The sequence below is a fragment of the Thunnus albacares genome, chromosome 2 (assembly GCF_914725855.1).
Source record: "Thunnus albacares chromosome 2, fThuAlb1.1, whole genome shotgun sequence".
In the NCBI taxonomy this organism is placed as follows: Eukaryota; Metazoa; Chordata; class Actinopteri; order Scombriformes; family Scombridae; genus Thunnus; species Thunnus albacares.
Genome location: NC_058107.1, coordinates 14,324,649 through 14,350,944, shown reverse-complemented (window position 1 = coordinate 14,350,944; position 26,296 = coordinate 14,324,649). Strand labels below are relative to the sequence as shown.

Here is a 26,296-nt window from a genome sequence, read left to right as displayed (position 1 = left end):
CAGCTGCTGCTCTAGCATACCAATTAAAAAATAAATCAAACAGAGGGAGAAATGAAGTTTGACATTTTTGTTTCTTCACTGTTGGAAAGCAGAGGAAAAGCTTAGGATCTGGTCTTCCTCTGGCCCAAGACCGGATCCTAAATCATCACCGGTTTATGATGATTTAAGGGGACATATTTTTTGATGACATTTCCTTTTACTTCTGCTGATTGCATCTTGGATAATTATAAAAGATTTGTTGTGATATAGGGAGCCTTACTGTGGCTTGGGAGAGGAGACAAAGTTCTTTCTTTGCAGTGTAATGTTTTATGTAAGAAGTTGTGTTCTTTGACAGATTTGTTGATAAAATTATTTTACCACTGCAAAGTTATACAAACCTATAAAATGTCTAAAGAATATCTAAAATTACATATGAGTATAAAAAATATGATATAAAATAGCTCACCACAACTTCCAAGAACCTGAGGTGATGTCTTTTGTCTTGTTTTGTCCAACCAACATTTCAAAAGCCAGAGATATTCAATTCAAACAAGAAAAACAGCAAAATTTCACACCAGATGAACCAGCAAACATTTGATGTTTTTTGCTTGAAAAATTATTAAAATGATCAATAAATTGTAATTTTCTGTGGACTCGTCGTCTCTGTTCTACTTTGACAATAACTTTGGATACTGGACACAATATTGTTAATGATGTTTATTTTGTGATTTAGGAAGACTACGAGGTGACACCTGATGAAAAAAGGAAGAGCAGAGGAGACCAGATCATCAAGACTTTTCTCTCAAAACAAGTACGTTTCTTTATCTGATACATTTATCAACCTCTGAGCCTTTTTTATTTCACATGTGGCTGTAAAGTGAATTTAGTGACCTTTTACAGTGACTGATGTTCAAGCTGTGGAAAAGAACTAAAAGCAGACAATAATGCTGAGTTACAGCTGAATGAAAGCCTCTGAGACACTTAAAGGGGTAGTTACGAGGGTGTTGTAATTCAATGTACACATTAAATGTACAAAAATAACAATGTAACGTTTGCACAAAGTGTACATACGTAATATACTCATACTGGTACTGTGGTTAGCTCTAAGAGAAGTTATCCCCCAGTTTGATGATGTGTGTGTAATAAAAAGTAATTTATTTGTGTATTTGTGCGCATATGTCACTCTGTGTGTATACATGTGTTGATGTAGTCACCTCAGCGTGTAGACATTGCAGAGGTCTTTGCCGACCAGTGCAGAGAGAACCTCGAGCTCAGTCCATGTAAGGAGATCTTCAGCAACTGCCGCAAGTGAGTCTCAATCTTTATGCTAACATCACCTGTCTGCTAGACTCTCACCTGTTTTTTTTTCTCGCCCTATTTTTTATACCTCGTGCCATGTATATAACAAACAGTAAAGACATTGTGTGAGGAATTTTAGCTTGCAATATATTCTGAGTTGTAACTGTGTTGACTGAGCCTGCCTTGTTGTGTGTTGGACCAGGGCTGTCCATGACTACCTGAGCGGCGCTCCTTTCGCGGACTACCAGAACAGCATGTACTTTGACCGCTTCCTGCAGTGGAAGATGCTGGAGAGGTCAGCTGGAACATATTTTTTTTTATATATTAAGCACTCACTTTATAGCTATGTAATCAAGATTTAAATGCTTAATTCATTCAGTACATTAAGAAGTTTTTTAAGTGGAAAGTTTAGTCCTTAGTCTGCTAGATAAGCTGAACTCAGGCATGTAAACAAGCTCAAAATGAAACTCAAATCTAATTTTAGTCACTACTAACCTTAAAAATTGAAAATGTTAAATACCAATAATCATTTATTTTTTTCCAAAAGCAGACATCATAATACTTTTGAGAGTTCTGTTTTTATGTATTTCTTTATTAGTGAAGACTATGACAGTGTTTTTAAGCTACAGTGGAAAAAAACATAGTCAGTTCTTCATTTAAGCATTTTTGCAAAGATCTGTTTATATTATGAGAGATTACATGTCCAGTGGAGTCAGTACAAGTGTCCAAAAACATGTCTTACATTCAATTTTTACCATTTTAAGCCACGAGCAGGAGAAAAAGACAGATCAAACATGCAAAAAGTTGATTAATTTTGAAAATTTCAGCATTTTTAAATGTAATTTACTTGGAAAGCCTAATTGAGATTAAAAATCTATTTTTCAAGAGTGTCCTGGTCAAGACAGACAGTATTAACAACGCATTACAGAACAAACAACTTAAAGATAACACAAAATCAGAATTAAACAGAAATGTAAAATTTTCAATACAATTGTGAAATATTTCATTCTGGAAACACCTTAAATTACACCTTTAAAACAACAAAAGAACTATCTAAAACATAAAAATAAGAGTAATCCAAAACAATAACTTACTGAGACTGTGGCTCCATTAAGCACAGACAACATGGTTAATAAAAAAAAAATACTAACACATGTAATTAATGTCTATCATATGTAATGAAACTTGAGACATCCTTCCAGTTTTGAGAACATAATAATTGACAGGTGAAAAAAGTGGACTCTGATAGAATTGCTCTTCACTTGAGGGACTCTTCAGAGGAGCACGATGACTCTAGGCTGGAAAATATTTAATACAGAGTGCTTTATCAAAGGCAGTTAGAAGTAACCAGCAGGCTTTCAGGGCATCCTTGATTGTATCCGTGTCTGGAAAGTGAAATTGCGTACCAGAGGCCCCACCCTCTGTACAGGAAACAGACTCAGGATGGTATTGAGTTCCGCAGATAATATTTCTGTCTTAATCAATACTATACGAGCGTCTATTAATGGATTTTGTGTCTGTGTTCTGTCAGGCAACCAATCACTAAAGACACGTTCAGACAGTACCGAGTGCTGGGGAAGGGGGGATTCGGAGAGGTAAGCTATGCTGTTTATGATGACGGTGATAAACGTTGCGTAAAGTATTTATATGTTGTGATTTGAATAACAGTATATATGCTTTTCTTTTCAGGTGTGTGCTTGCCAGGTTAGAGCTACGGGGAAGATGTACGCCTGTAAGAAGCTGGAGAAGAAGAGGATCAAGAAGAGGAAAGGAGAGTCCATGGCGCTCAACGAGAAGCAGATTTTAGAGAAAGTCAACAGTAGATTTGTTGTGAGTAAACATAAAAGAAGAGTACCTGCTTCATCTTATCTTATCTCATTTGCGTGCATGCCTTTTACTTTGTCCGAGTACTTTTATACCTTTTTTAACATGTTCCTCTCTTCCGCTAGGTGAGCTTAGCGTATGCATATGAGACTAAAGACGCTCTGTGTCTGGTGCTGACCATCATGAACGGTGGAGACCTGAAATTTCACATCTACAACATGGGCACGCCAGGCTTCGAGAAGGACAGGGTCCAGTTTTACGCCGCTCAAATCTGCTGTGGACTCGAGCATCTGCACAGGGAATCCATCGTCTACAGGTAGCACTGTAAACACTCTGAAATGCATTTTTAGATGTAGTTCAGCTCAGTTAAATTCTCAAGAGAGCCATAACGCTTGCTAGAATCAGGTTTTTGAAATCTGCAGATAATCAGTTATGAATCGATGCTTTTGTTCTTTGACATGTTTTCTTAACCACACACTGAATGTGCTGTGTTGTTTGTAGGGATTTGAAACCAGAGAATATCCTACTAGATGACAATGGTGAGTTTTGAAGCTCCATCAGATCAGATTTCTGGTTCTACCTTTGCACAGCATTTTTGTTTTGTTGCTGATAAACAATGTCAAACCAAAGTCATGCATCATAATCCACTACTTGCGTCAAATAAGTTTCACACATTTGTGTAAAAGCATCCAGTTTGCGTGATTAGATAAGCCTGTCGTCCTCATTTGGCTGCAGGACACATCCGCGTTTCAGACCTGGGGCTGGCCATCAAAGTGCCTGAAGGAGAACTCATCAGAGGAAGGGTGGGGACAGTTGGCTACATGGGTAAGAAACAATTAAATCAATGTTTCCGTAAGCACAATTTCCAGAGTATTCACCAGTTTTTAACCCACAACCCAAATCCCTTCCTCTCCAGCTCCGGAGGTGATAAACAACGAAAAGTACAGCATGAGTCCTGATTGGTGGGGGCTGGGCTGTCTCATTTACGAGATGACCGCCGGACGATCCCCCTTCCGCGCCCGCAAGGAACGCGTGAAACGGGAGGAGGTGGAGAGGAGGGTGCAGGAGGAGGAAGAGGAGTACAACGACAAGTTTACAGAGGACACCAAGGCCATCTGTAGAATGGTGAGGGTTTGATGGAAAGTTGTTGGCACAGAGAGATGGATGAATAATGAATAATGTAATGAGTCATCTCTGCTTCTGCTCACACCCAGCTGCTGACCAAAGACCCTAAGCAGAGGCTGGGGTGCCAGGCGGACAGAGCAGCGGGCGTCAAGGCCCACTCGTTCTTCAAAAACATCAACTTCAAGAGGCTAGAGGCTGGAATAGTGGAGCCTCCGTTTGTGCCTGATGTGAGTAGTTTGTAATACTGTGCACACTTTAAGTGTGAAACTCTACCTTTACTGCACTTAGTAAGTGTTTTAATCCATGAGCTAACTAAAATGGCCACCAGAGGAAAAACATGTTTTTTAAAACCAAAATCCCACGATTATAAAATATCTATTAAGATAAACGTGTCTCCTGTTTTTCCTCTCAACCCCGTCTTTTCTGTGGTCATTGCCCTCTCCCAGCCTCGGGCAGTGTACTGTAAGGATGTGTTGGACATAGAGCAGTTCTCCACAGTCAAGGGAGTAAATTTGGACCAAACTGACAATGACTTCTACTCCAAATTTGCTACAGGCAGCGTTTCCATCCCATGGCAGAATGAGGTAAGTGTGTGCACTTAGTTTGACATTTTTAAATGCTCAGTGCAGTTTGTACAACTGCTGGAAGAACTCGCCTAATAAAGTTCACCGAATCCTCTCTTCTCTTCTCTTCTCTTCTCCTTTTCTTCTCCTTTTCTTTTCCTCTCTTCTCCTTTTCTTTTCCTCTCTTCTCTTTTTCATTTCCAGATGATAGAAACTGAGTGTTTCAGAGATTTGAATGTGTTCGGGCCTCAAGGGACGCGACCTCCGGATCTTGACTGGAATCAGCCACCGGAGCCGCCCAGACGCAGCCTGCTGGACAGGATCTTCAGGAGGCATGTAAGTAAACATGCACACACACGCTCATAAACTCATGATAAATTCATACAAACTAACTCACACAAATCTCTGTCTCTGCTTTAGCACCCAGAGGTGTCTATTTCCCACAGCCGCGTGCAGTCTTCCAGTGTAAACTCAGTGGACTCCATGTCCAACTCTGCCCCCTAGTGGCACAGTGACGGTGTGGGAGCCACACACAAAGGGAAGGAGCTCCAAGGGGCTTCCCCACTGCTGATTGGTCCACAACCGGGGCCTGAGCAGCAGCCGGAGACAGCCTGTCTAAAGCCTAAATGGTCAGCCCACTTGGGGAGGGGGGGGGGGGGGATGACCAGGCCCTGAGACCCTGGGCATTTGTTATGGGATGTTGCAGAGACGTTTGGAAATATTCGGACAAACCTTATTTACCCTCAGGATTGTTGGACTATAGAACAGAGCCACTGATGTTGATGAAAAAGGATAGAAAACAAGCTAATATTCAGGGGATCCACTGTATAATAAAGACCACCACAGGGAATAGAAGATGGGGTCTTGGTGAATTTTTTTTTTTTTTTTTTTTTTTTTTTCCAGAAAAGGAATTTCTTTTCCATTCATTGTGAGTCTGCTTTACTTTCTGGCCTATATCTTGTACCAGTATCTCTCCAGCTATCTATAGTGTCACCATCTGTACAACTCTGACTATAACTCATTCTTTCTCTGTATTTTTCCACCTCTCGTACCTCAGATCACTCCTAAACATTCAGAACACATCACCTCGACAACCTCAACACATAATGTACATTGCCTTGCATACACTCAGGCCAAAGATTACAGTTTAGTTTTTGTGATACTGTTGTCATGTTGATTTAATGGTTTTTGAAGGTTTTTAGCCGTCATATAGAATCACGGGAGGGGGGTCAGAACGTGGGTTGCCTGATCCGTTTTATACACATTCTCTAAATATGAGCCTGCAGACATATCATATAGCTTAAAGCACACACACATACACATACATACACAATCAGACAGATGCACACAGACAGAATTGTGAGAATTGTGTTGTGTTTTCATTGCATGGACAAGTGTAAGTATGGACAGCTGTATCCCTTTGCTTCTGCATACCTCATTCCACTGATGTTAGCATTGTATACCATACAGCACAGACGTCTCCCTCAGTTTACAGTGTCACTTTATATTTGACATGATGTGGAGTTTGAAAAAAACAAAGTAATATGCTGTACAGAAACAGAAATCTTCTTTTTTTTTTTTTTTTTTGCTCAGTTTTCTGCACAGTCCCCGTGGAGTGGAGAGGAACACATGCACTCAGCCTGACTTACAAGTTGCACAATTTAAAATAATGTCATGCTATTTCTTCATCAAAATGAAAATGTTTTACCTCTGATCATCAAGGCACATTATTGTATTGATATTGCGACACGCCTCTTGTTTTCTACAGTTTAGTCCGAAACTTAAGTGTTCTTGCTCCCCTTATGCCTTTTCCATGTATAAGATATTGCTGCCTAGCCGTTGTTGTCACATGTACAGGTTGTTCTATTTTGCCCCATTTAACATTTACATGTTCTTCGAAAATGCCTCACCAATCTAAAGGGTCTTCCTCTTGTTTTATTTCCAGCTGTAATCAAAGACACAGGGTATATGACATATTATCTGAGTTTTATTTATCCTATTCATCCGGCGAATATTATTGTCAGAGGAAGGTGGAGGAAGACGCCAGAGGAACCCGCAACACCACACAAAGAAGTGGCCTTCTCGCAGCAGCACAGCCAATTAAAAGGGAGGAAGAGCTCAGTCTCTTCTGCATGTTTTAAGAATGTGGTATTTTCCTATTTGAAGTAGTGAAAGCCGGTCCATGCAGTAATTTAATCGTCCTTATTAATCTCACGTAAAGCCTGTTTTTTTTCCTCTCTCTCTCTCTATATATATATGTTCTTGATATGACGAAAAGAAAATTTGAATCAGACTGAAGTGCCTCCTTGTTCGCATGATCTCCCAGACAATGCCCACACAGACATCAGCACTTTGTTTGTCCTCTGACTGTCATGCTCTGTTTGTTTCGCTGGGGAACACGTCGACACAAATACACGAGACTCACACAGTTTGGATGGGAAGGAGGGAAGGAGGAGAGGAGGGAAGTGATGAGGGAATTCTGTTTTCCTTCTTAATGTGATGTACAGCAAAGTGCTGAGTGCATGTGAAAGCCAAACCCACTGTGTCCTTCAAGTCCCAATAAACTCTGTGCTATAGTTTGAGTACTCCACAGTACGCCTGCCTCTTTATTTCCGTTTCCTCTGTCCTTGTGACCACAGATCATTTCCTTGTTCATATTCAAATACATCTTTGAGGAAGTAATTTTCCTGCACGCAACATCATATATTAAACCTTAATGTACATGGAGCAGCAGACAGCAAAGCTCTTATGTTAATATTGGTACCAAGACTGTCTGCAATGCTTTATTTTTTTTACATTTGCACCAGTTTTACAACACATCTTTAACATAATTTAAATACATTTTGAATCATGGATATAAAACAATCTACATACATCTGGTAGACAGTTATACAGTTGTATCATTAGGTCAGAGCATTTCAAAGTATGAGGTCCCATAGAGAATGCCTGAGGGGGAGCAACTTGGCCATAGACCCTCAGTGGTAAATTAAAAATAGGAAAGGCAGAAAAAAACATGGTATTCATAAGTGACCGCAATGGAGATGACTTCCCCCACAACAGTGCTCTTCAACAGGAAATTGTAAATTTTACTAATCAAGATCAGTTTACTCATCATGACCTTTCAGCCTATGAAAATAGTTGTACATTAAAATGTTTTTCATGGCTCTGGAGGCCTGGAAACCTAAAGACTTGTAATATTTAGAATGAATCCTGCATTACAAAGGAGCTGGGTCACAAACTCGGAGCATGAAGTTTGCATTATGGGAAGTGTAGATTCAGTGTTTTTATAGTTTAACTCATAAGGATTAAAAATCAGGAGCCTCTGCTGCATCGATTTTGAGCATCTGTCCCAACTTAATGGAAGAGCAACGCTAAATCACCAGAGTACCCCTTTCAGTGTGCTGTCAATCTATGACTGCAACTTTATTCAATGTAGAAAAAAAACATAATTTCAGCCAGGAAAAGTTTATTTTGAAATACGTTGTTCCAAACAGATCTTATGCATCCACATGAGGATTTAAAGCACCTGTCACGGGAGTCACCGTTGCTAGGTGAATTTACGAACTGAGTAACAAACATACAGGACTAGAAGATGATATTACTTCATGCATTCAATCACATCACAACAGATCTAAAAAAAAAAAAAGGTAGCATCTGTTTTACTCTCAGTTTTTACCATTATAAAGCCATAAATATATGAGATGTCCCTTTTATTACTCCATTATATTGCAACAAATGTCAGGTGGAATCATGGGAAACAAAGCAGATGTGTGTACTTGGAGGAACCTGAACAAAGCAGACTACTGTGGGCTGAAACCAGTGCAGGTGATATATGCAAAGGAGCCATGGATACAAACATCCCTTATTTTTCCTGAAGCTATTTCGGTACATAACTAATTTTAATGTTATTTAAGCACACTCTATAACAAAAATCCAAGAAAAATCCAAAATGTTTATAATACACATTATCATTCAGTAACGATAACATTGTCTGAACAATATAAGCAAATAAAAGTTTAGTGGTTTTCACAGGAGACACTCTTTGACCTTCTTCAAGTTCTTAGGCCTTTTTCAGACTCAGATCCACATTTGAGAAATGCATTTTGCCCCAGAACTGAAGCTCATTAAAACATAATGCTGCTCGTCAAATAGGCAGCCGTTAGAAATAGGAATATGACCCACTTTGGCTCCTGATTCATTGTCTCAGAAAAAAAGTTTTACAGTACAAGAGACATGGGCATCTGGTCAAATAGTACTAGGCCTGTGTGTTCCCATTTTAAATGAGGGAGTCCACCCTGCAGAAGGCCAGAGGGACTGATGGGTCATTCCTGCCAGCCAGACAGAGGGACACAAGGTTGCAGGTTAAGGTGACTTCAGTCTTTCTTTGGGATTTATTAATCTGTTCCTGTTTTTTCTGTGCACATTCCTGTTCACTAATCAGATGGCCTGCTACTCTCTTGACAGGTTTCCATTCCTGTGGTCGTGTTCACTGTTGACTCTGAGTGTGTGTCTGACGCGCAACTCGCTGAGGCAATATTGCTGTTAGATAGTTTGGATTTTGCTTGGACGGACTGAATAAGGTTGTCAAAACATGTGAGCTGCTTGACAAAACATGTTATTAACAGATCGTGGTGCGCCTTTTCCAGAGTGTGATTCAATCTTAGTGACAGAAAGACTGAAGCAGAGTCGTGAAGTTGATGTTTGGATGCCGACATTATGAAATGTAATGTGTTTTACAAGTCTGACCGCCATGGAAACACTGATGAGGCTGCTTTTGGACAATGATAAATGCTCATTGAGTAGTTTAATTTAACATTTATATATACAGGGTAGGTTGGCTGAGTATACTGTACATGCTTGATCACTGCAATGCCCTGTTTACAGTATCATATGTATCTTTTATCATCTTGCAAATAATAAAATATAGCAGTTACAATAATATGTGACAAAAATATATCTCAATGTTACTTTTTGCTTCTTATTACTGTAACACAGTTTTTGGATTCACTTTTAACCCTCGTGTTTTGTTGACATTGGCTTAACTTCCCCATTTTTGGATTCTCACAAATATTTTCTTCTTGTTGTCTGACCTTATTAAAACCAAATATGTGGAAAGATATTACAGTGTCAACCCTTCCCTTTGCCATAAACTGGGCTTGTACATTTGATAAAGATGACAATTATATGAAATTTAACATAAATCATTGTTATTGCACCAAATAAAGAAATATTTCATGTTTTATTTGATGTTTGATTTCTTTCTTTTGATTTATTTTGCCAAAAGCCATTTACAGACAAAGACCTGTACAATATGTGATTCTACATAATGAAGGTATACCTTGGTAGACCTTTTATTAACAAACTGCTGTAAATCGCCAATAACAGAAATTCTAGTAGACTCATTTAGGATTTGTGGGGGTTGTTCTGCATAAAAAAGACTGTCAGTATCAGTCACAGATATAGAGCATATAAAAAACCATTGTACACAACCATGTTTTACAGCTGAGACCTCAAACAGAAGTAATGCAAACTTCTGAAACATGTCAATAGTTTAAATTCATAGTTATAAGCAATTCTCTCAAAATTAAGAAAAGTCATCAAAAATCAAGGTAACGAAACAATGTTAAGTATGGGCACTTGAGATATGCTTCTAGCTAAACTAAGATATCAATCATAATTGAGGCGAAGAATTGAGGAAGAAACGAGCCAAACTCAATGGAAAATTTTTCTGCCCTCAAATTCCAGCGAGTGTTTAGGCTGTAATGGACCATGAAGGGATGGATGAGTCACTCAGGGTCTCTCCCACTGACCTCTCTTTTGGCACTCTCATCACTGTAGAGAGGCTGCTCACTCCTATGTCACCCACTGGTATGAGAATGTTTGTGTATGTGTGTGTGTGTGTGTGTGTGAGCAATACAGTAGACCTGGGCACTGGACGTTATCTGACCCAGTGTTTATGAGAGACATGCTCGTAGTGTCCGCGAAGCAACCTTGGCGACATGGCCATTGGAACAGTGAGGTGATGTGTGTGTTTATCTATGTGGTGATAGCACAGTGGCCTTGTGTGCAGAGCTCTTATATATACAGACACACTCAAACGTCTACAGACAGAAATCCTCTCAGAAGTCCTCTCTGCAGCACTCTCAGCTGCTTGTCCTCTTCTCTCTAAGATTTACAACTAAGCCAGATTTTTGAATCTAATTTGCTTTGCAAGTTTTCTAGTTCTCTTAAGGCTGCAAGAAACTCTCGTGACAGAAAAATGCTGCCTGCAACCTTCAAACTGTGTGCTGGCATCTCCTACCGGCATATGAGGAACATGACAGGTGAGTGAGAGACATTAAGAGGCATTGAGCACAGCCTTGGCCTAGTTTCCTCTCTGTTTTACATTAAGTTTAAAAATGCACATTTTTCTCAGTGGAGTTCCCAGAGTCAGAATGGCTAAACGAATCAAAGAAGACTAAATAAGGCTAACAATTTCATGTTGTTTTATTTTCTTGTGATTTCCTTTCTTGTGATACACTGTATGTGTAATCAGTGGATTTAACATTGTAGTAACAGGGTGCTGTTTGTCTCCGTCTCCCAGGTTTAAGAAAGAATGCAATGGTGGCCATTCACCATGAGCTGAACAGACTGGCAGGTCCAGGCCCCAGTAAATGGATCAGCCAAGTCCGCCGACGAAGCTCCCTTCTCAGTGAGTTATTACACTGACTCACTTGAGTCAGTGTACGGATTCACACAGTGTTTCCATGGAGTAACAGACTTTATATGAGAGCTATGAAACTTCATAATATAAGAGTTTTTGGTTGAGAGGTAGACAGATATGTCAGGGTTTTTATGACATTGTTTTATGACATTTATTTCAGAAACATTGTTTTAGAAGTTTACTGATATGTTTTAGTTCCTTGCTGCTTTATTTTAAGGTTCTCGGATCGAGGAGGAGGAAGGGTACAACGAGGAGGAGATGTCCTATGTGAAGCAAGGTGAGGACGCACTGAAGAAGGCCATCAGCATCCTCAGCGAACAAGAGGGCTGGACCGTTGAAATTGTGGCTGTGAGTATCAAGACAGGACTCAAAAATAAGAATAATGATTCACTGAAGTATTAAATCATTCAACTTGTAAGAGACATATCCAACATATATTGTTTCAAGTTTGAGAGATTACTGTACTTATTTACACTCCTCTTTAGGCGAATGGAGACAAAGTCCTGAGTAAGATGTTGCCTGACATTGGTAAGGTGTTCAAGCTGGAGGTGATGTTGGAGCAGCACCCAGACAGTCTTTACGAAGAGCTTGTGGGAAACATGGAGCAAATGGGGGAGTGGAACCCAAATGTCAAACAGGTCAAGGTGAGAGAGAGGCAGCAGCAGGTGTCGGCATATGAATAGATTCTGCTACTTGAAATTCACTGTTACATCATTTCAAAAAGCCACATATGCAAAAACAAACATATCAATGCAAGACAGTTGCTAAAATGTCAAATTGGGATCCACCAGATCCTTCAAAAGATTGGCCAGGACACCATGGTTACCCATGAGGTGTCTGCAGAGACACCTGGCAACGTTGTGGGGCCAAGGGACTTTGTCAGCGTTCGCTGTGCCAAGCGTCGAGGCTCTTCCTGCTTCCTGGCTGGAATGTCCACTCAGCACCCGAAAATGCCTGAGCAGAGGGGTGTGGTGAGGTGAGTCAAAGGGAGTCACAGAATGAGAGAATAATTAACTTGTTATGGGATATGCATGCATTCATGTATCTAAGGAGTAAATTAATCTGAGAAATCAATGGATACACACTCTTTATGTGCAATGGATGGATGATATAATGCAGTTTAAGCTGATGCTTAACACTGATTATTACATTTTCCAGAGCGGAGAATGGGCCCACCTGCATAGTTATGAAGCCCTGCGCTGAAGACCCAAATAAGACCAAGTTCACCTGGTTACTAAATATAGATCTAAAGGTAAATAAAAGCATTCTCTGCACTTCCTTTTCCACAGTTACTGCACTGGTTTGCACTGAAATATATTCAGTTACACTGACAGTAACTAAACATAAAATATATGTGATAATATTCCAATACTAAACATCATGATACTCAATCTAATACTGGCTTTGTCTTTGTCGTCTGCAGGGCTGGATCCCAAAGACAATCATAAACAAAGTGCTCTCTCAGACGCAGGTGGACTTTGCCAACCACCTCAGGCAAAGGATGGCTAATAACGTTTCTATGGAGATGGCTCATGCCTGCTGACACAAGATGCCTCTTGAGCTTTGGCACAGCAGTACACTCAGCAGCAGCAGAGGAGCAACCCCCTCTCATTTTAAAATAATATAAATCTGCTTTATCTGCTTAATTAAATAAGAAAATCCTGAGGAAATTAAGGAGATCAGATGAAGATGATGCTTGTCTAAGATTTTAGGAAAATCTGAACATAGATCTTGGTTTCAATTGGAAAATGTGTGTTTTTCTTGGCCCTTTTAATAGAAAATCTGTCATGAGATTTTGACTCACCGACATCAGTCTTACACATTGTGTGCCATGATTGTTTCTGATCACTCCACTTTGCATTGGCAGACACACTGAGCCGGTAAAACATGTCATAAACTGCCTGTTGTTTCCATGTGATAACACCCCAGATAGTGTCCATCCCTCTGCTGTGAAATTGCACTTTTATTTCAGTGTTTTATTTATTGATATTGCACAGTTGCATTGCATTACAATGACTGCCAAGTGAATAAACAATTGCAATGCCATTGATATTTATGGTTTTATGCTTTTATTACGCTTTCAGAGAAGCAGAAAAGCAGTAAGGAGAATAATTACTCTGTCCTTTCCTGATGCATGAGAACTTCAATAAAAGTTCATAAAACATTTTATTTTGTCTTGCTTCACTGTTAAGATAAAGACATACTTACTTGCTTACACAGAGGAGAAAATACACAAGCAAAAAAAAATACAAATGAACAGAAAAACTTTTTGGAAACTGTACAGCGATTTCACAAATATTCCACTTCAACAGGGAGAAGATGGATGAATTTAAATGTTCTTTTTTAAACAGTGAAAAATAGAGCTCGTAAAAAATGTCTTCCTGTTCCTTGATGGGTTTTCGGACTGACAGTTTGCCAGAGAGAGCAGGTGTTTGGCCATTCAGATGTGTGAGGAGCCCAGCAGCGAGCAGTTTGGTGTGAGCCAGCAGCACATTCCCTGAGATCAAGTAACAGTGGATTTTATCCCAAACAGGAAATCTGTTCATTGCCAGTTGTGTAACATTTTTCCTATTTTGTTTAGACTTGATCGATCCAAAATGTTTTGCAACAGCTCTTTTTCTTGGATGTAGTGCTGACTACAGGGGCCAGGATTTTTTAAATTGAGGAGTGGAGGTCTCACTCTCTGTCGCACATGATTTAATTGGCTGCAAGATATTCAACAGCATTACTTCAAAATTATGTAATTATGTCATACTGCTAAAGCCTGAGGGACTTTTCTGAGTTGAAATAGGAAGTGCGCTGACAATAACTTGTGAGCAGTGTTAGCCATTTTTCACCTTCTCCCATAAACTTTTTTGAGAATTCCCTTTTCAGTTGAGCCTGACTCCAGCGTGCCCTAAAAAACACAAACTTCAGCAGAATAGCTCTGAGTGCTGGCTTGACTAATGCAAAACAAACATTTTTTTTTCCTTGAAAGAATGTTCCAGAGGGTAATAATTGACATCTGCTTGAAATCCCTCAAATCTGAACATAAGCAGATGTGAGGAGAGTTGTAGACACTCAGAGATCTTGTTCCGTTATTTGTGTAATAAAAGGAGCGCAGAAATTCTGGGGTAGGAAAGGGAAAATTGTCCTGTGCAGATAAGTTGTGTAATAGGACCAGGAAGACAAAACAAGCTATCTGGCAGTCATATTGAATCCTTGGCACTGATGACAGCCTTGATTAAATCTTCTTCTTTTTTTTTCTTTTTTTGCATCCAATATCCATCTGTGCGTCCTTGACTGAAATTCAACTCATACATCAGCTTTTTTTTCTGTGTCAGGGAGAAATGTAGGAACATTCCTGCACTTTATGGGGGGAAAAACAAGAATTGTAAAAACTTTGTCAGGGAATCCAGACAAAATAAAAAAATCCCATAGCCTATTATAGAAGTTTTAATGAATTCACAATTATCTGTAAAAAAAACAAAAAAAAAACAGAAAAAATATACTTTTCACTGTATTTTGTGTAAAGATATATCTGTGAGCTGCTATTATCTGTAGACTGAAAAGGAGGTCACAGCCTCCCTGCTCTCCGAGCCGGAGAGCGATGACGTAATGAGCCCAGAGTCCGACAGGAAACCACAATTCCCAAGATGCATTTGAAATTACCGTGGCCACTGGACGGGGGAAGGGAAGCTGAGATTGGAGGGAGAAACAATCAGAAACTGAGGTACTTTTAAATGCTTCACATCACATAATAATCTCAGACAGGCTACGACAGACATTGTTATGTAGGGTTTTTAATATATTTTAAAGACAAAAGCAGATTTATCCGCATGTTGCTGTCGCATTTGTGCACAGACTCCATCCCCCGTTGCAGTTCAATAGAGCTATAGCTAGCCCGTTAGTTAGCCGGACAGCTGGCTTTTCTTGTGTTAGCAGGCGGGTCTCAGCTACTTAACCGCACTTAATTTTCATGACATTAATCGTTTGACTGTGTAGCACAAAATGAGGCCAGCTTCATGCAGTATGTGAAGGCGTTGCAGTCTTTGGTTGGAGATGAAGCTGTAGCTGCGTCTTTGTGCCTGCGGGGTTGCTAGCTTGTTGGCTGCTACGGATAATGTTATCTAGGCGACGTCAGGCTGCTGCTGTAGATGTTACAGCAGACAACTGTCACTGTCAAATATGAACTTATTCTACATATTTTGTCATATTGTCATGACACACTGCTTCTACTATGCACTGATTGAATGCTACATGTTTTGCAATAGACCTTAACATTAAAGTGTCTTAAAATCTCACTGGAAAAAAAAAAATTCCATTATAACCAAAGTCCTTCTTTGAAGATATTATGCAGGTGAAAGTACACACGTGTTAATTAGCAAAATACAGTGAAAGTATCAAATTTATATACCGTTTGAATATATTAATCTATAACAATGTATCATATTTAATGAACTCATATGTTTTGAATTGCAACCCTTAATTACTAAAGTACAGTAATTACAGCTGACAAATACATGAAGTGAATTGTAGAAATATAAAGTAGCATGACTCAAATGAAGTATAAGTGCCTCAAATTCGTCCTACAATGAATTTAGGTTGCTTTACCAATGGTGTCAAATTTGTGCTGTAAAGCAAGTTCATAGCTGCATTTTTTAAAATTCTGAGATAGTTCTGAGACACATATTTTGCTGTTTTATGCATAGCCACAGATGTAAATTTGGATTTGTGTGTTGCTTCATTAAAATGTTTGTTAACTTTACTACATTTCTTGTCCTAGTTTTCAGATATTGTGTACATATGACAGCCCTTCCTCAGGACTCTGACCATACAAGAACCCCATCCATGATCCACATCTCACCGGACACCTGCAGTTCTTACTCTGGACGTGTGTTGCAGTTTCATGTGAGGCTGAAGACATAACACAGCTCTGATGTATGTAGTAAATTAAACTGTACTGGTAGCTCTGAGTGCTCATTGGATTTGTCTTGAGTGCCAAAGTGATGAAGCGTCTTGGACGGGGAGAGCCCAGCCCTGAAAAGCAATGTCATTATCCAGCTTCTGTGCACCTCTGATGAGGCTGAGGAGTAAACCCAGTGGCCAAGCAGATCTGTGGAGGAGAGGAAGGAGGGAGGTTTCCAGGAAACGTGTATATTGATGGATAGCCATTTCCTCCAGTCAGCTCTTGTAGACTGATACCTGCACATTGCTCTCCGTGTACACACTCAAGGTTAGACTTTTGGAGTAGCCAACAAAACCAGGCTGCCGTCAAAACCACACAATCGTCGGTATCACACAGAAAAAAGAGAATATGATGCGTGCAACATGGATTTCTATTGCCAGTGACAGTTTTGTGAAATCAAACTGGTGACTGTGGACACTAGGTTCTCTGTGTATATGAGGAAAAAAAGAGGAAAAGCATAGATACTCGCAGTCACTACACATGTGCACTACAGAAACCATGGTGGTCCTTGCAGCAGCTCATCAGCCCATTTCAGTCCGTGATTTCAGAAGCCTTTAGAGGCCAGGATCAGGAACACGCTCGCCAGCCAACACACTCATATGCAATGGAAGAAGACATTGATGTCACATCCCACCCTGAGGTAATATTCTTTCATGTTTGGTCTTAAAGTTGTAAAATTTAATCTCATTAAAGTGTTCGGGTTTACAGCAATGTAACACCATTAAAGCAGCAAGCCGCACCTGCTGTGTAGGCGGACAAAATAAGAGTAGACGCTTTTTACTACTGTTGCCATATTGATGTAGTCACCCCCATAGAGAAATGTTCCCTTCCTGTGCTGCACTGTTGTTTAATGTTAAACAATTAAGAGCTCATCTGTTTAATCAGTTCTGTCACATGTGTTTAGGTCAACAGTTCCCCCTCTGCGTTAGCTGTAATCTCTGGTCTGGCTTGCTTGGCACGTTGCCATGGCGGCAGCTATCCTCTAGCTTGGTTTTCTAGCCGTAACATTACCTCCTGCTCCCTGGCCTCTATCCTTGTATATTGCTTCTTTTGTAAACAGTGGGATGAGTAGTGTATGTCTCATGTCTCATTGAATGCAGTGTAACTGGGAGGGCACAGTCTTCCTCAAAGGAAGTACACCCTTAAATTACCTAATTTCCAATGCTTAAAAATATCAAAACAGGAAGTATGCTAGTAAAACAGAGAAGTGCAAATGTGCAACTTCTGGCATGTCTCTGAGAGTTTATTTGGCTTGTTTTGCTTTGTATTTTTTACAAGTTGATATTAGGAATTCCAGGACTTTAAAAAAAATAGGAAAATAATGAGACATTCAGTGATCATGAATGACCTGTCTTACAGCAGTGAGAGCTGCACTATTTTTATATTGTGTGCATGTCATAAGCATCTGCCTTGTTGCTGCCCTCTTCTTAGGGCCTGAACGGTTTGTCCCATGAATGTAAACCATTAGAGGAGATCACCAATGGACACTCCAACCATAAGCCTGTGAGTACAGAAAAAAAATCACTTCTCATTGATGGGACATTTGTCTCACTTTCATTCATTGTAATTTTCTTTTCCCATCAAGCCTTTTTATCTAAAAACAGTTTAAACCTTTTTCATTTTTCTCTTCAGGTCATGAATGGACTGATTATCGGTCATAATGTCAAAGACAACACCAACGGCAGCGCACCGCTCAGATCCCTGCCGGTAGTTAAATTTCATTTTTAGTATCTCACTTTAACCACCATGGCCCGGTCCCCCTTGCATGTAAGATAATCCTTTGTTTGGTAATTGTGCAGATTTCAGCACTGAAGCAGAATGGTCTTCTGCAGACACTGGCAGCCGGAGGGGACCAGCTGAAGCCTGCAGGTAACACACACATACTCTCACACAACCTCTCCTTTGTCTCGCATCCTCTTCCCAAAGGAATTTGTGAGTGTATCCTAGATACCAGGCAGCTGTTGCAGGTAAAACCTCCCTCAGGAGTGCAGGTTGCCTGCTTGGAGGAAGAGAAGGGTCTCAGTGGTGCTCTGGATGATGCAGGTCTGTTAGATAGGAAGGACTTATGACAGAGAATAAACTTGATGGGTGTCAGCCATTGCACCATGGCCCCTTGGCAGAGTAGATGCTGTTTGAGGGTTGAAGCCTGTGAGGTTTGTGCGTGTGAGAGTGTATTACACTGTTGAGAGAATTAGTTTAGTTTTCTTACCTCACCTTTGTGATTCTCTCTCCACAGAAGAAGATGTAGAGTTGGAAAAGGCCAGACAGGAGTGGGAAGCTCTGGAGAACATCCAACCAGGTCAGATACATCTGTCACTTTCACCTGTTTGTATCAAGATGATGATGACTTTGATTGTGTTGCTAAAATTTTTTTGGAAAAAATCCTCCAGCTCTCACAGAGGACTCAAACCCAACCCCGCTCATCTCCTTCAATGAAGCCCTGCAGTACTTCCAGACCACAGACCTCGGGGACTTGCTAGTAAGGAACGCTGCATACCATAAATCCTTAAACAAAAGCTGTTATCTAAGTGATGGCCAACTCTCAAATAAAAGCAGGGGGAGCAGTCTGTTGGAACAAATCAAGTCTGGCCCCTGATTAAGGAAAAGGTTCTCACTCTGTAAATTCTACTTTGTCGTTCTTTCTCAAGGTTCAGCCACTTTCAGCGAATCTCAGCACTTGGTTCAGATGGTTCACAGTAAAAGCCATGTAGCTTAGGAGTTGAAAGTAACTGGTGGCAGTATTTTAACATGAAACAGATGGAGGAAGTGTTGACTTGGCATTAACAGTGAACACCAGCAACAAATGAACACAGCAAACAGGAACAGATCAGAAAACTGTGATGATTCTTGCTTAAATATAAAATGATAAAATGTGCTTATAAAATAGAGGAAATTAGGAATAAAGGTCTTTAATACAGGCCTGGATTGCTGCTCAGTGAGTTAAAGAATTTACAGAATGTGGGTGAGAAAGGGAAAGACTTGCATCGAGTGTTGCCTCCTACAGCTGGAAAACTAGCGCCATGAAATGTGAAAGCGAAGTGAAAAAAGCATCATGTGGTCCTGTTGCTCAGTCCAGACATAAATAGAATAATTGGATTGAAACTGTGCTGTAGTTATCACGACTTCTACTCTATAGTGGTATTCTATTTTCATCCCCACCCCCACCTGCAGAAGAACATCCAGCCAACCATTCGCAGGACAGGACTCGCTGCAATCACACACTTCCTCTTTGGACCGCCACGACTGCACAGGGAACTCCTGGAGGAGAGGGATCTGGTCTTTGCCATCGCACAGTGTGAGTGTCTGTTTGCCGAATTGGGTTGTGTAATCATCCCCACCAGGTGTAAAACTCATGAGTGTTTCCAGTAAACCACTGGTTTTTACTTTTTGCGTGTGTTTGTTGTCCATAGGCCATGTGGACAACAGCCAGACAGTCCACATGCGTGTTCTCCAGACCATTTATAAGAGGCTGCTTGGCAGCAGGCTGGACTGTCCTCGCTTTGGGACGCACTGGGAAAACATCGGCTTTCAGGGTAAAACACCTTCACACTCTTCACTTCGCTAGTGAAGTTCTGCTCTTAAATTTCATGATGTGAAAGGTTTTTAGTTGTTCATAACAAATTTCAATGCAGTACATGTCTCAAGAATATTAAATGTTGCTCTAAATAAATGTACTAATGAAGTGAAAGAAGGTTTCTGTGTGGTAGGTTAATGTTGTATCTATTTTAGAAAAAAAAATCTCTATCCACAATTATTGACAGTATTCACCCCAAACAGGGAAACACTATGACTGAATGCTTTCTCTCTTTTCTGGATTGTTTTCTTGTACTTTAGGTACAGATCCAGCCACTGACCTCCGTGGCACTGGTTTCCTGGGACTGATGCATACTCTGTACTTTGTGATGGATCCAGAGACTCTACCATTGGCTAGAGACATCTACAAGTTATCACAACACCCTACACAGGTACCACCAGGTCATAATCAGCACACCCCTCTAAGGCTGTACACTGCATGCATGACTGCACACTTGTGTTGTCTCGTTTGTAGAGATGCGTTTTAGAGCTGCAATGATAAGTCGATCGACAGAAAATTAATCAGCAACTATTTTGGCAATAGAATTATCGTTTTAGTCATTTTTTTAAGCAAATATGCCAAAGATTTGCTGGTTTCAGCTTGTCATATGTGATGGTTTAATGCTTTTCTTCTTTGGGTTTTAGACTGTTGTTCAAACAAAATAAGACATTTACTGTAACATAAACTTAATCATTGACTCCGGGAAATTGTTTACGGTCATTTTCACTATTTTCTGACATCTTATAGACAAAACGATTAATCAGTTAATCGAGAAAATAATTAGTAGATTAATCGATAATGAACATGATTGCTGCCCTAATGTGTTTTATCTTTATGTTCACTTTGAATGACTCATTCAGGGATTAGATTGATGCAGAGGGAACTAAAGTGAGGAAGAGAATTTCCCCTCAGGGATCAAATTAAGATGAGCATGTTTTAGGACTTGCCCTTGTAGTCTTTCTAAGTTCCCTCGTGTATTTATTCTGGTCTAGAACTTTCCATTCAGTGTGATGTCAATCAACATGACCCGCATCGCTCTGCAAGTACTCAGAGAGGAAGCCTTGTCCAAGTGAGTCACTAGTCCTCCATTTTTGTTTTATGGCATCCTTACCTTCTGTTGTAGCATCAGACAGTATCACTTCACACCTACTCTCCTCTCTGCCTTTGCTCTTACCAGGGAGTGCAATCGTCGTCAGCAAGTGGTCGGTGTGTTGAATGAGTTCTACGTTGCCACGTATCTGCACCTGTACCAACTGTGGAAGACCCAACAGAAGACCATTGCTGACTCTGGCTTTGTACTAAAAGGTAAAGATAATTCACAATATCTCAGGAACGCCTTCAGGGAATTTCTTCAAATTTGGCACAAACATCCACTTGGATTCAAGGATGAACTGATCAGGTTTTGAGTGGTCAGAGTCACTGTGACCTCACAAAACTCGTTTTTGGCCGTAACTCAAGAATTCATACACTAATTATGACAAAGTTTCACACAAATGTCTAATAGGATAAAATGATGAACTGATGACATTTTATATCAAGAAGGTCAAAGGTCAACTTCACTGTGACATCATAATGTTTTGTAAAAACACTTCTAGCCATTATTCATCGCCATAACTCAGGAACAGAAGGGGAGGTTGTGACAATATTTCACATTTGGTCGGATACTGAATGGGTGACACTAATCTTGTGTTCCCACCTTGAAACTGTGGTGATTGTTTAGATCTTCTGTGCTGCCGTGTTGAAGATGTGTGTGAAGCATCCACGTTTTAGAATTTGTTGCTTCTTTGCAGCAACATCTATATCTGAGGCATCATCTACTGTCTATCAGAATCAGCATTTTTGGCCAAACATGTGAAGACATATAAAGAAAATACACTTAATACCTTTTTATTAGATTCCTTCAAAGTCTTAACTGCAAATATTATGAGTCTGGACAGACATGGATGTAAACTGCAACTTGACTGGTTGGCAGATGCATACAACCGCGAGGTGGTATTTCCAGTTTTTTATTGCATTGCACTGGTGTGAAGTCATCGCTTGTATTGGTGTCACAGGCCTGTTACAGATTGTCTTCCCAACATGAGTCCCTCTGTTGGTGTGTTTTTCTAACCCTTCAGAAGTGGAGCTGTTTGCCAAAAAGAACCCCAAGCAGATGCTGCGCCGACTAGAGGTCTTCCTGAAAGAGAGGCGGGCAGGTGGAATCCCCCGTGGGACGTCGCCAGACCCTCAGGCCCAACAGCACTCTCCTAGCCTGGGCGAACGCAGGGCCAGAGCCGGGACGGGACAGGGAAGCAAGGGAAAGGAGATGCACTTCACAGGAGTGTGTGATCTACCGCCAGACATGGAGGGAGAGGCCAGACTCATCTAAGCTAGACTCTGTCTGTGTGTGTGTGTGTGTGTGTGTGTGTGTATGTGTGCGTGTGTATGTGTGTGTGTTTGTGTGAGTGAGTGCTCTTGGGTGTGTGTGAGCAATCCTGTTTGTGAGTGGCTTACTTTCAGAGAGCTAGAAGAAGAACCCACCAGACCCTGATCTAGGACCTGCTGTCTGAACCTATTCAAACATTTCGGCTCCTTCCACTGATGCTGGAGTGCTGCACTTTGATCAGATTAAGCTTGGGGGTCTTTCAGAGTTATATGGTTTTTTTGGGTGGGGGGCGGGGGTTGTAATTAATTTACTTTTCTTAAGAGAGAACAGTCAAATTTAGAGCTGAAGCAGGTCAGAAACACAAGATGTCACAAAACACCAAGAAAGTGAATGTTTGCACTTTGCTGTGTGCATTTAGTAGCCAAATCAATAGCTGCCATGTTCTTGTGATTAGATTCTGCCTGCCTAGAAGTCCACGATGTACACGATATGTCTCTAGGATCTCTCAGCCAGGGTGTGTTAGCAATGCAGAGGCAGGAGCGTGGCATGGAACGGCTTTTTTTTTTTTTTTAAAGGGTCGGTGTTCGCTCCTACTCCAAGAAACTGCTCCATCACACGAGCATGCTAACGACCTGTAATGCAGTGGAAGAGCGTCATCATCAGGCATATTATCAAACGCTCTGTTAACTTTAGGGTGGTTAGAAAAAAAAAAGTAACCAGTTTCAAGCCCCGCTATGGAGCGAACAAGAGCAGGTTTCCTCTCAGCATGAGTGGAGAGCCAGAGAGGTTACAGAATAATTTGAGTAGAGAGCAGAAATCACCAGTAGACGCCGTTCTCTCTTACAGATCAGGCTTCAAATGCAGGTTGCTTTGAAGGTCTGATCACTTTGCATTCTCTATTAGAGCATGAAAGAAGTAAATGTCGTGAAAGATGTTAAAAAAAGTGCAAGAAAGGGCCCTCCTGTCCAGGTGTGCGGCAGCAAAGCCAGTTGTTGGTGTCAGTTGACAGCGGTCTGATAGACTAGGTCCAGAGCTCCCTCTTAACATGGGGGGATATATTTTAAATAATTTTAAAAATAACTATTTTAGTCCTTTCCGAAGGGACAGCCGTCATAACTTCATAGTTATGTATAAAAGCACTTCAGAACTTTGTTATTAAACTGATGGCTGAGTGACCGTGAGAGGGAGTTTTAACACTGTTAAATTCCACCAGAACATCTGAAAAAGACTCGTGAACATTCTCAGCTTTTCGTGGTTAAAGCCAAGAAGATACTTCATAACAGAGTCTGTGTGCTTGGTGTGGTCCCGGCTTAAGTCGAAGGTCTGGTATGAGCTTTCTCTACATTCCGTTATAAAGCATGTGATTGTAATTTTTTTTTTTTTTTTTTTTGACCAGTTAAAAATTTATTCCAGTGTGTGTGTGTGTGTATGTATGTGTGTGTGTGTGTGTGCGTGCGTGCGTGTGTGTGTGTAGGCTTGTGTGTGTGTGTATGTATGTGTGTGTGTGTGGTGAAATGAATGAGCTGATATTGATGAAGGGTGCCTCTCCTAGGAGATGTATGGTACAGTATGCAATCCCAGCTCTTACTCAATGATAATCAAAACAAATAGTGCTGTGTGACGATAGAAATCGTTTCTAACTTCAGGGTTTGTGCGTTTGTGCAAGCGAGTGTGTGTGTGTGTGTGAGTGAGTGAGTGTGTGTGTGTGTGCGTGTGTGTGTGTCGTATGACAGGAACTGACTACAGATGGGGTGCTTTCCTCTGCACACAATAAGCCAGCTTTACTAAGTACTTGATCCATCAAGCTGCAAAGACGGTACTTTTTTCCATTTCAAAACGGTACATAGAATTTCAGAGGACAAAATTTCTCCTAAAACAAAAAACACATATTTTTGTTTGCTTTTTTTAAAAAAACAGATGTTGGTTCTGGACGCATCTGGTTTCAGCGGCTCTGTGGCCTAGAATGGGTATAGCTCCTCAGCAAAGCTGGTTCCTGCTTTGTGCTAATGTGAAACCGTCTCCCATCGTTGTAGTCTCAATCTGTAGCATGTTCAGGTAGCACTAGTACTGTAGCATCCTATAGCCTCCTCCTCTTCGTCAAGCTTGTTGATGTCACGTCTCAGTTACAGTCTGTAGTGTCAATGAGTGCGCAAACTGTTACTACTATAGCACATGCATTTCATCTTCGCATTAAGCCTCCATCAGTAGACACACGTTTAGGTGGCGCAGCTGTTGAACGTATGTTTTGGAGAGATGCGGGATGACGTGTTATTGAGCTCAACCTTGTCTTCTAAGAAGGTAACAGTAAAAACGGTGCCTACATCCAGTGGAGCCATGTGGGGTGGAGTGCTTTTTTTTTTTTTTTTTTTTTTTTTTTCTTTCATTTGAGCTACAGTGCCACAGTGGACTTCCTCCATTCATGTAAGGCATTAAACAGAGTTGATGTGACCCCTAAAACATGCAGGCCTAAAGGATACATATTTTTAAAAAAATATATATATACAGGCATGTAAATTTTCAATGTCAACATCTACTCAGATAATTGCTCACACGCCATCTCCCTTCTCCACCGTATAACTTTGAGAAAAAATGAGCTGATGTAGTTTTGCCAATTGTTTGCGAGTGTTTTGATCGATCAGGAAAATTTGCACTGTTGTAGATATTTGATAGTATGTGTGACGTATGCAAGAGGAAACAGGCCATCTTCAATAGCCATAAATGTTCATTATCACCCACCTCATGAAACAGGCTTCGTGAAGTCAGACTCCCCCTCCTCGCTCTTGATAAAATTGCACCACAGATACGATCTCACATTTAGTTTTTATTCAATTTTAAACTGAGGAGCAGTACAGTGTATGTAAATCAGGAAGTTTGTATATAGAGAATTAATGATTGTAACTGTATGATTGTCTGTAGGGCATTATACTGAAACACATTGCTTACCTCAAGACTTAAGACAAATCTCTCCTTTCTCTCTCTCACCTGATGTGTATTTGGCCTCTCAGTCAGACTCTTATCTTTTTACTTTTCCTTGTACTTAGGCCTTCTCTCATACCAATTGGATATGTTATATAATGTGTATATTCGACACCTGAAGCACTACGTAATAGCAAACTAACACAAAAAGCTGGTCAATGTTATGTGTATACTATTTAAAGACACATTATAGACACTATATAGGCCCACACACGCTCTGATGCACATCTGCAGATAAAGAAATCCTTTTTAAAATCAATCTATAATTGGCTGATGTTTACCATGTTGAAATGAGCTGGTTTTTTTGTGGCTTCAGTGATAGTACAGTATACTTTTGCTGTGTTTTAAGTGTTTGATGTCAGGAAAACACTCAAACAATCCAGTCTTTACAGCTACGGTCACAAACAAACAGTTCAATATATGATTGTAAAGATATAGGCTTGATTAGCAGCCATTATACTGTGTATGCTTTGACCTTGGTATATATTCAGTATCCAAACAAGGCCTGATTTATCCTCTCATATTACCAAAAGTTATATTTTCAGCAGTTGTAATAGATCATATTCTTATGCGTTGATCATCGATTTTGGAATCTCCTCAGTTGTGAAACCAGAACCAAGAGAGTTTAAAAAAACAGAAAAAAAAAAGAAAAGAAAAACGGGTTCTTGCAGGATGTCGGATGCTCTGAGAGGTGTGGTCTGAAGTTCTGCTTCCTACAGCAGCAGCTCGGCAAATACAATCACTTCTCTCAATATCCTGCGCTTTATATGAAGGTGTTTTACTGTTGCCATCGTCGTCATGTCCCTCAGAGCATTTTATGACTGTACCTTGATTGTAGAAGCCCTATTTTATATTGAGAGTTATTTCAGAATACAGTATGTGCTGTTGTACATTAAATGTATTGTATGGAGAAAGCTAAATAAATGCTGTTTAAAAACGA

The 26,296-nt window shown here is 40.3% G+C and overlaps 3 protein-coding genes across 5 annotated transcripts in view; all 3 read left to right on the top strand.

The window, feature by feature from the left end:
* The window catches only part of grk5l (G protein-coupled receptor kinase 5 like), a 25,093-nt gene extending 17,708 nt beyond the window's left edge, over positions 1-7,385 (top strand). The window contains exons 4-16 of the mRNA XM_044367206.1: positions 713-790; positions 1,190-1,287; positions 1,481-1,573; positions 2,810-2,873; positions 2,968-3,108; positions 3,228-3,418; positions 3,604-3,641; positions 3,838-3,927; positions 4,019-4,227; positions 4,317-4,454; positions 4,674-4,811; positions 4,995-5,126; positions 5,211-7,385. Coding sequence (XP_044223141.1) covers positions 713-790; positions 1,190-1,287; positions 1,481-1,573; positions 2,810-2,873; positions 2,968-3,108; positions 3,228-3,418; positions 3,604-3,641; positions 3,838-3,927; positions 4,019-4,227; positions 4,317-4,454; positions 4,674-4,811; positions 4,995-5,126; positions 5,211-5,294 — 1,494 coding nt within the window. The 3' untranslated portion in view covers positions 5,295-7,385. The remainder of the gene's footprint in view (positions 1-712; positions 791-1,189; positions 1,288-1,480; positions 1,574-2,809; positions 2,874-2,967; positions 3,109-3,227; positions 3,419-3,603; positions 3,642-3,837; positions 3,928-4,018; positions 4,228-4,316; positions 4,455-4,673; positions 4,812-4,994; positions 5,127-5,210) is intronic.
* Positions 4,999-26,296, top strand: elmod3 (ELMO/CED-12 domain containing 3). 3 transcript variants are annotated; one of them, XR_006406363.1, is made up of 14 exons: positions 15,114-15,205; positions 16,259-17,081; positions 17,873-17,944; positions 18,074-18,148; positions 18,241-18,310; positions 18,678-18,740; positions 18,832-18,920; positions 19,613-19,736; positions 19,852-19,974; positions 20,276-20,406; positions 21,008-21,084; positions 21,193-21,320; positions 22,133-22,921; positions 23,001-26,296. XR_006406363.1 is itself a non-coding variant. In XM_044367257.1 (13 exons), exons 2-13 carry the CDS (start codon positions 17,046-17,048, stop codon positions 22,381-22,383), a joined length of 1,239 nt encoding a protein of 412 aa, XP_044223192.1. In that variant the 5' UTR covers positions 4,999-5,010; positions 16,259-17,045; the 3' UTR covers positions 22,384-26,296. The 3 variants fall into 3 exon arrangements, 2 of the variants coding, with proteins under 2 accessions (XP_044223192.1, XP_044223180.1); XM_044367257.1 differs by lacking the exon at positions 15,114-15,205 and adding an exon at positions 4,999-5,010 and having other exon boundaries at positions 22,133-26,296; XM_044367245.1 differs by having other exon boundaries at positions 22,133-26,296.
* star (steroidogenic acute regulatory protein) lies at positions 10,886-13,657 on the top strand. Its single transcript, XM_044367269.1, has 7 exons — positions 10,886-11,113; positions 11,374-11,481; positions 11,711-11,841; positions 11,979-12,137; positions 12,285-12,469; positions 12,652-12,745; positions 12,917-13,657. Exons 1-7 carry the CDS (start codon positions 11,050-11,052, stop codon positions 13,034-13,036), a joined length of 861 nt encoding a protein of 286 aa, XP_044223204.1. The 5' UTR covers positions 10,886-11,049; the 3' UTR covers positions 13,037-13,657.

Excerpts from the sequence above, each read along its gene's own strand:
- star (XM_044367269.1), top strand. The coding sequence starts at position 11,050 with ATGCTGCCTGCAACCTTCAAACTGTGTGCTGGCATCTCCTACCGGCAT. Across the intron at positions 11,482-11,710 it reads CCGACGAAGCTCCCTTCTCA|GTTCTCGGATCGAGGAGGAG; the intron begins GTGAGTTATTAC and ends CTTTATTTTAAG. Across the intron at positions 12,746-12,916 it reads TACTAAATATAGATCTAAAG|GGCTGGATCCCAAAGACAAT; the intron begins GTAAATAAAAGC and ends TGTCGTCTGCAG.
- elmod3 (XM_044367257.1), top strand. The coding sequence starts at position 17,046 with ATGGAAGAAGACATTGATGTCACATCCCACCCTGAG. Across the intron at positions 19,737-19,851 it reads GGTCTTTGCCATCGCACAGT|GCCATGTGGACAACAGCCAG; the intron begins GTGAGTGTCTGT and ends TGTTGTCCATAG. Across the intron at positions 20,407-21,007 it reads TATCACAACACCCTACACAG|AACTTTCCATTCAGTGTGAT; the intron begins GTACCACCAGGT and ends ATTCTGGTCTAG.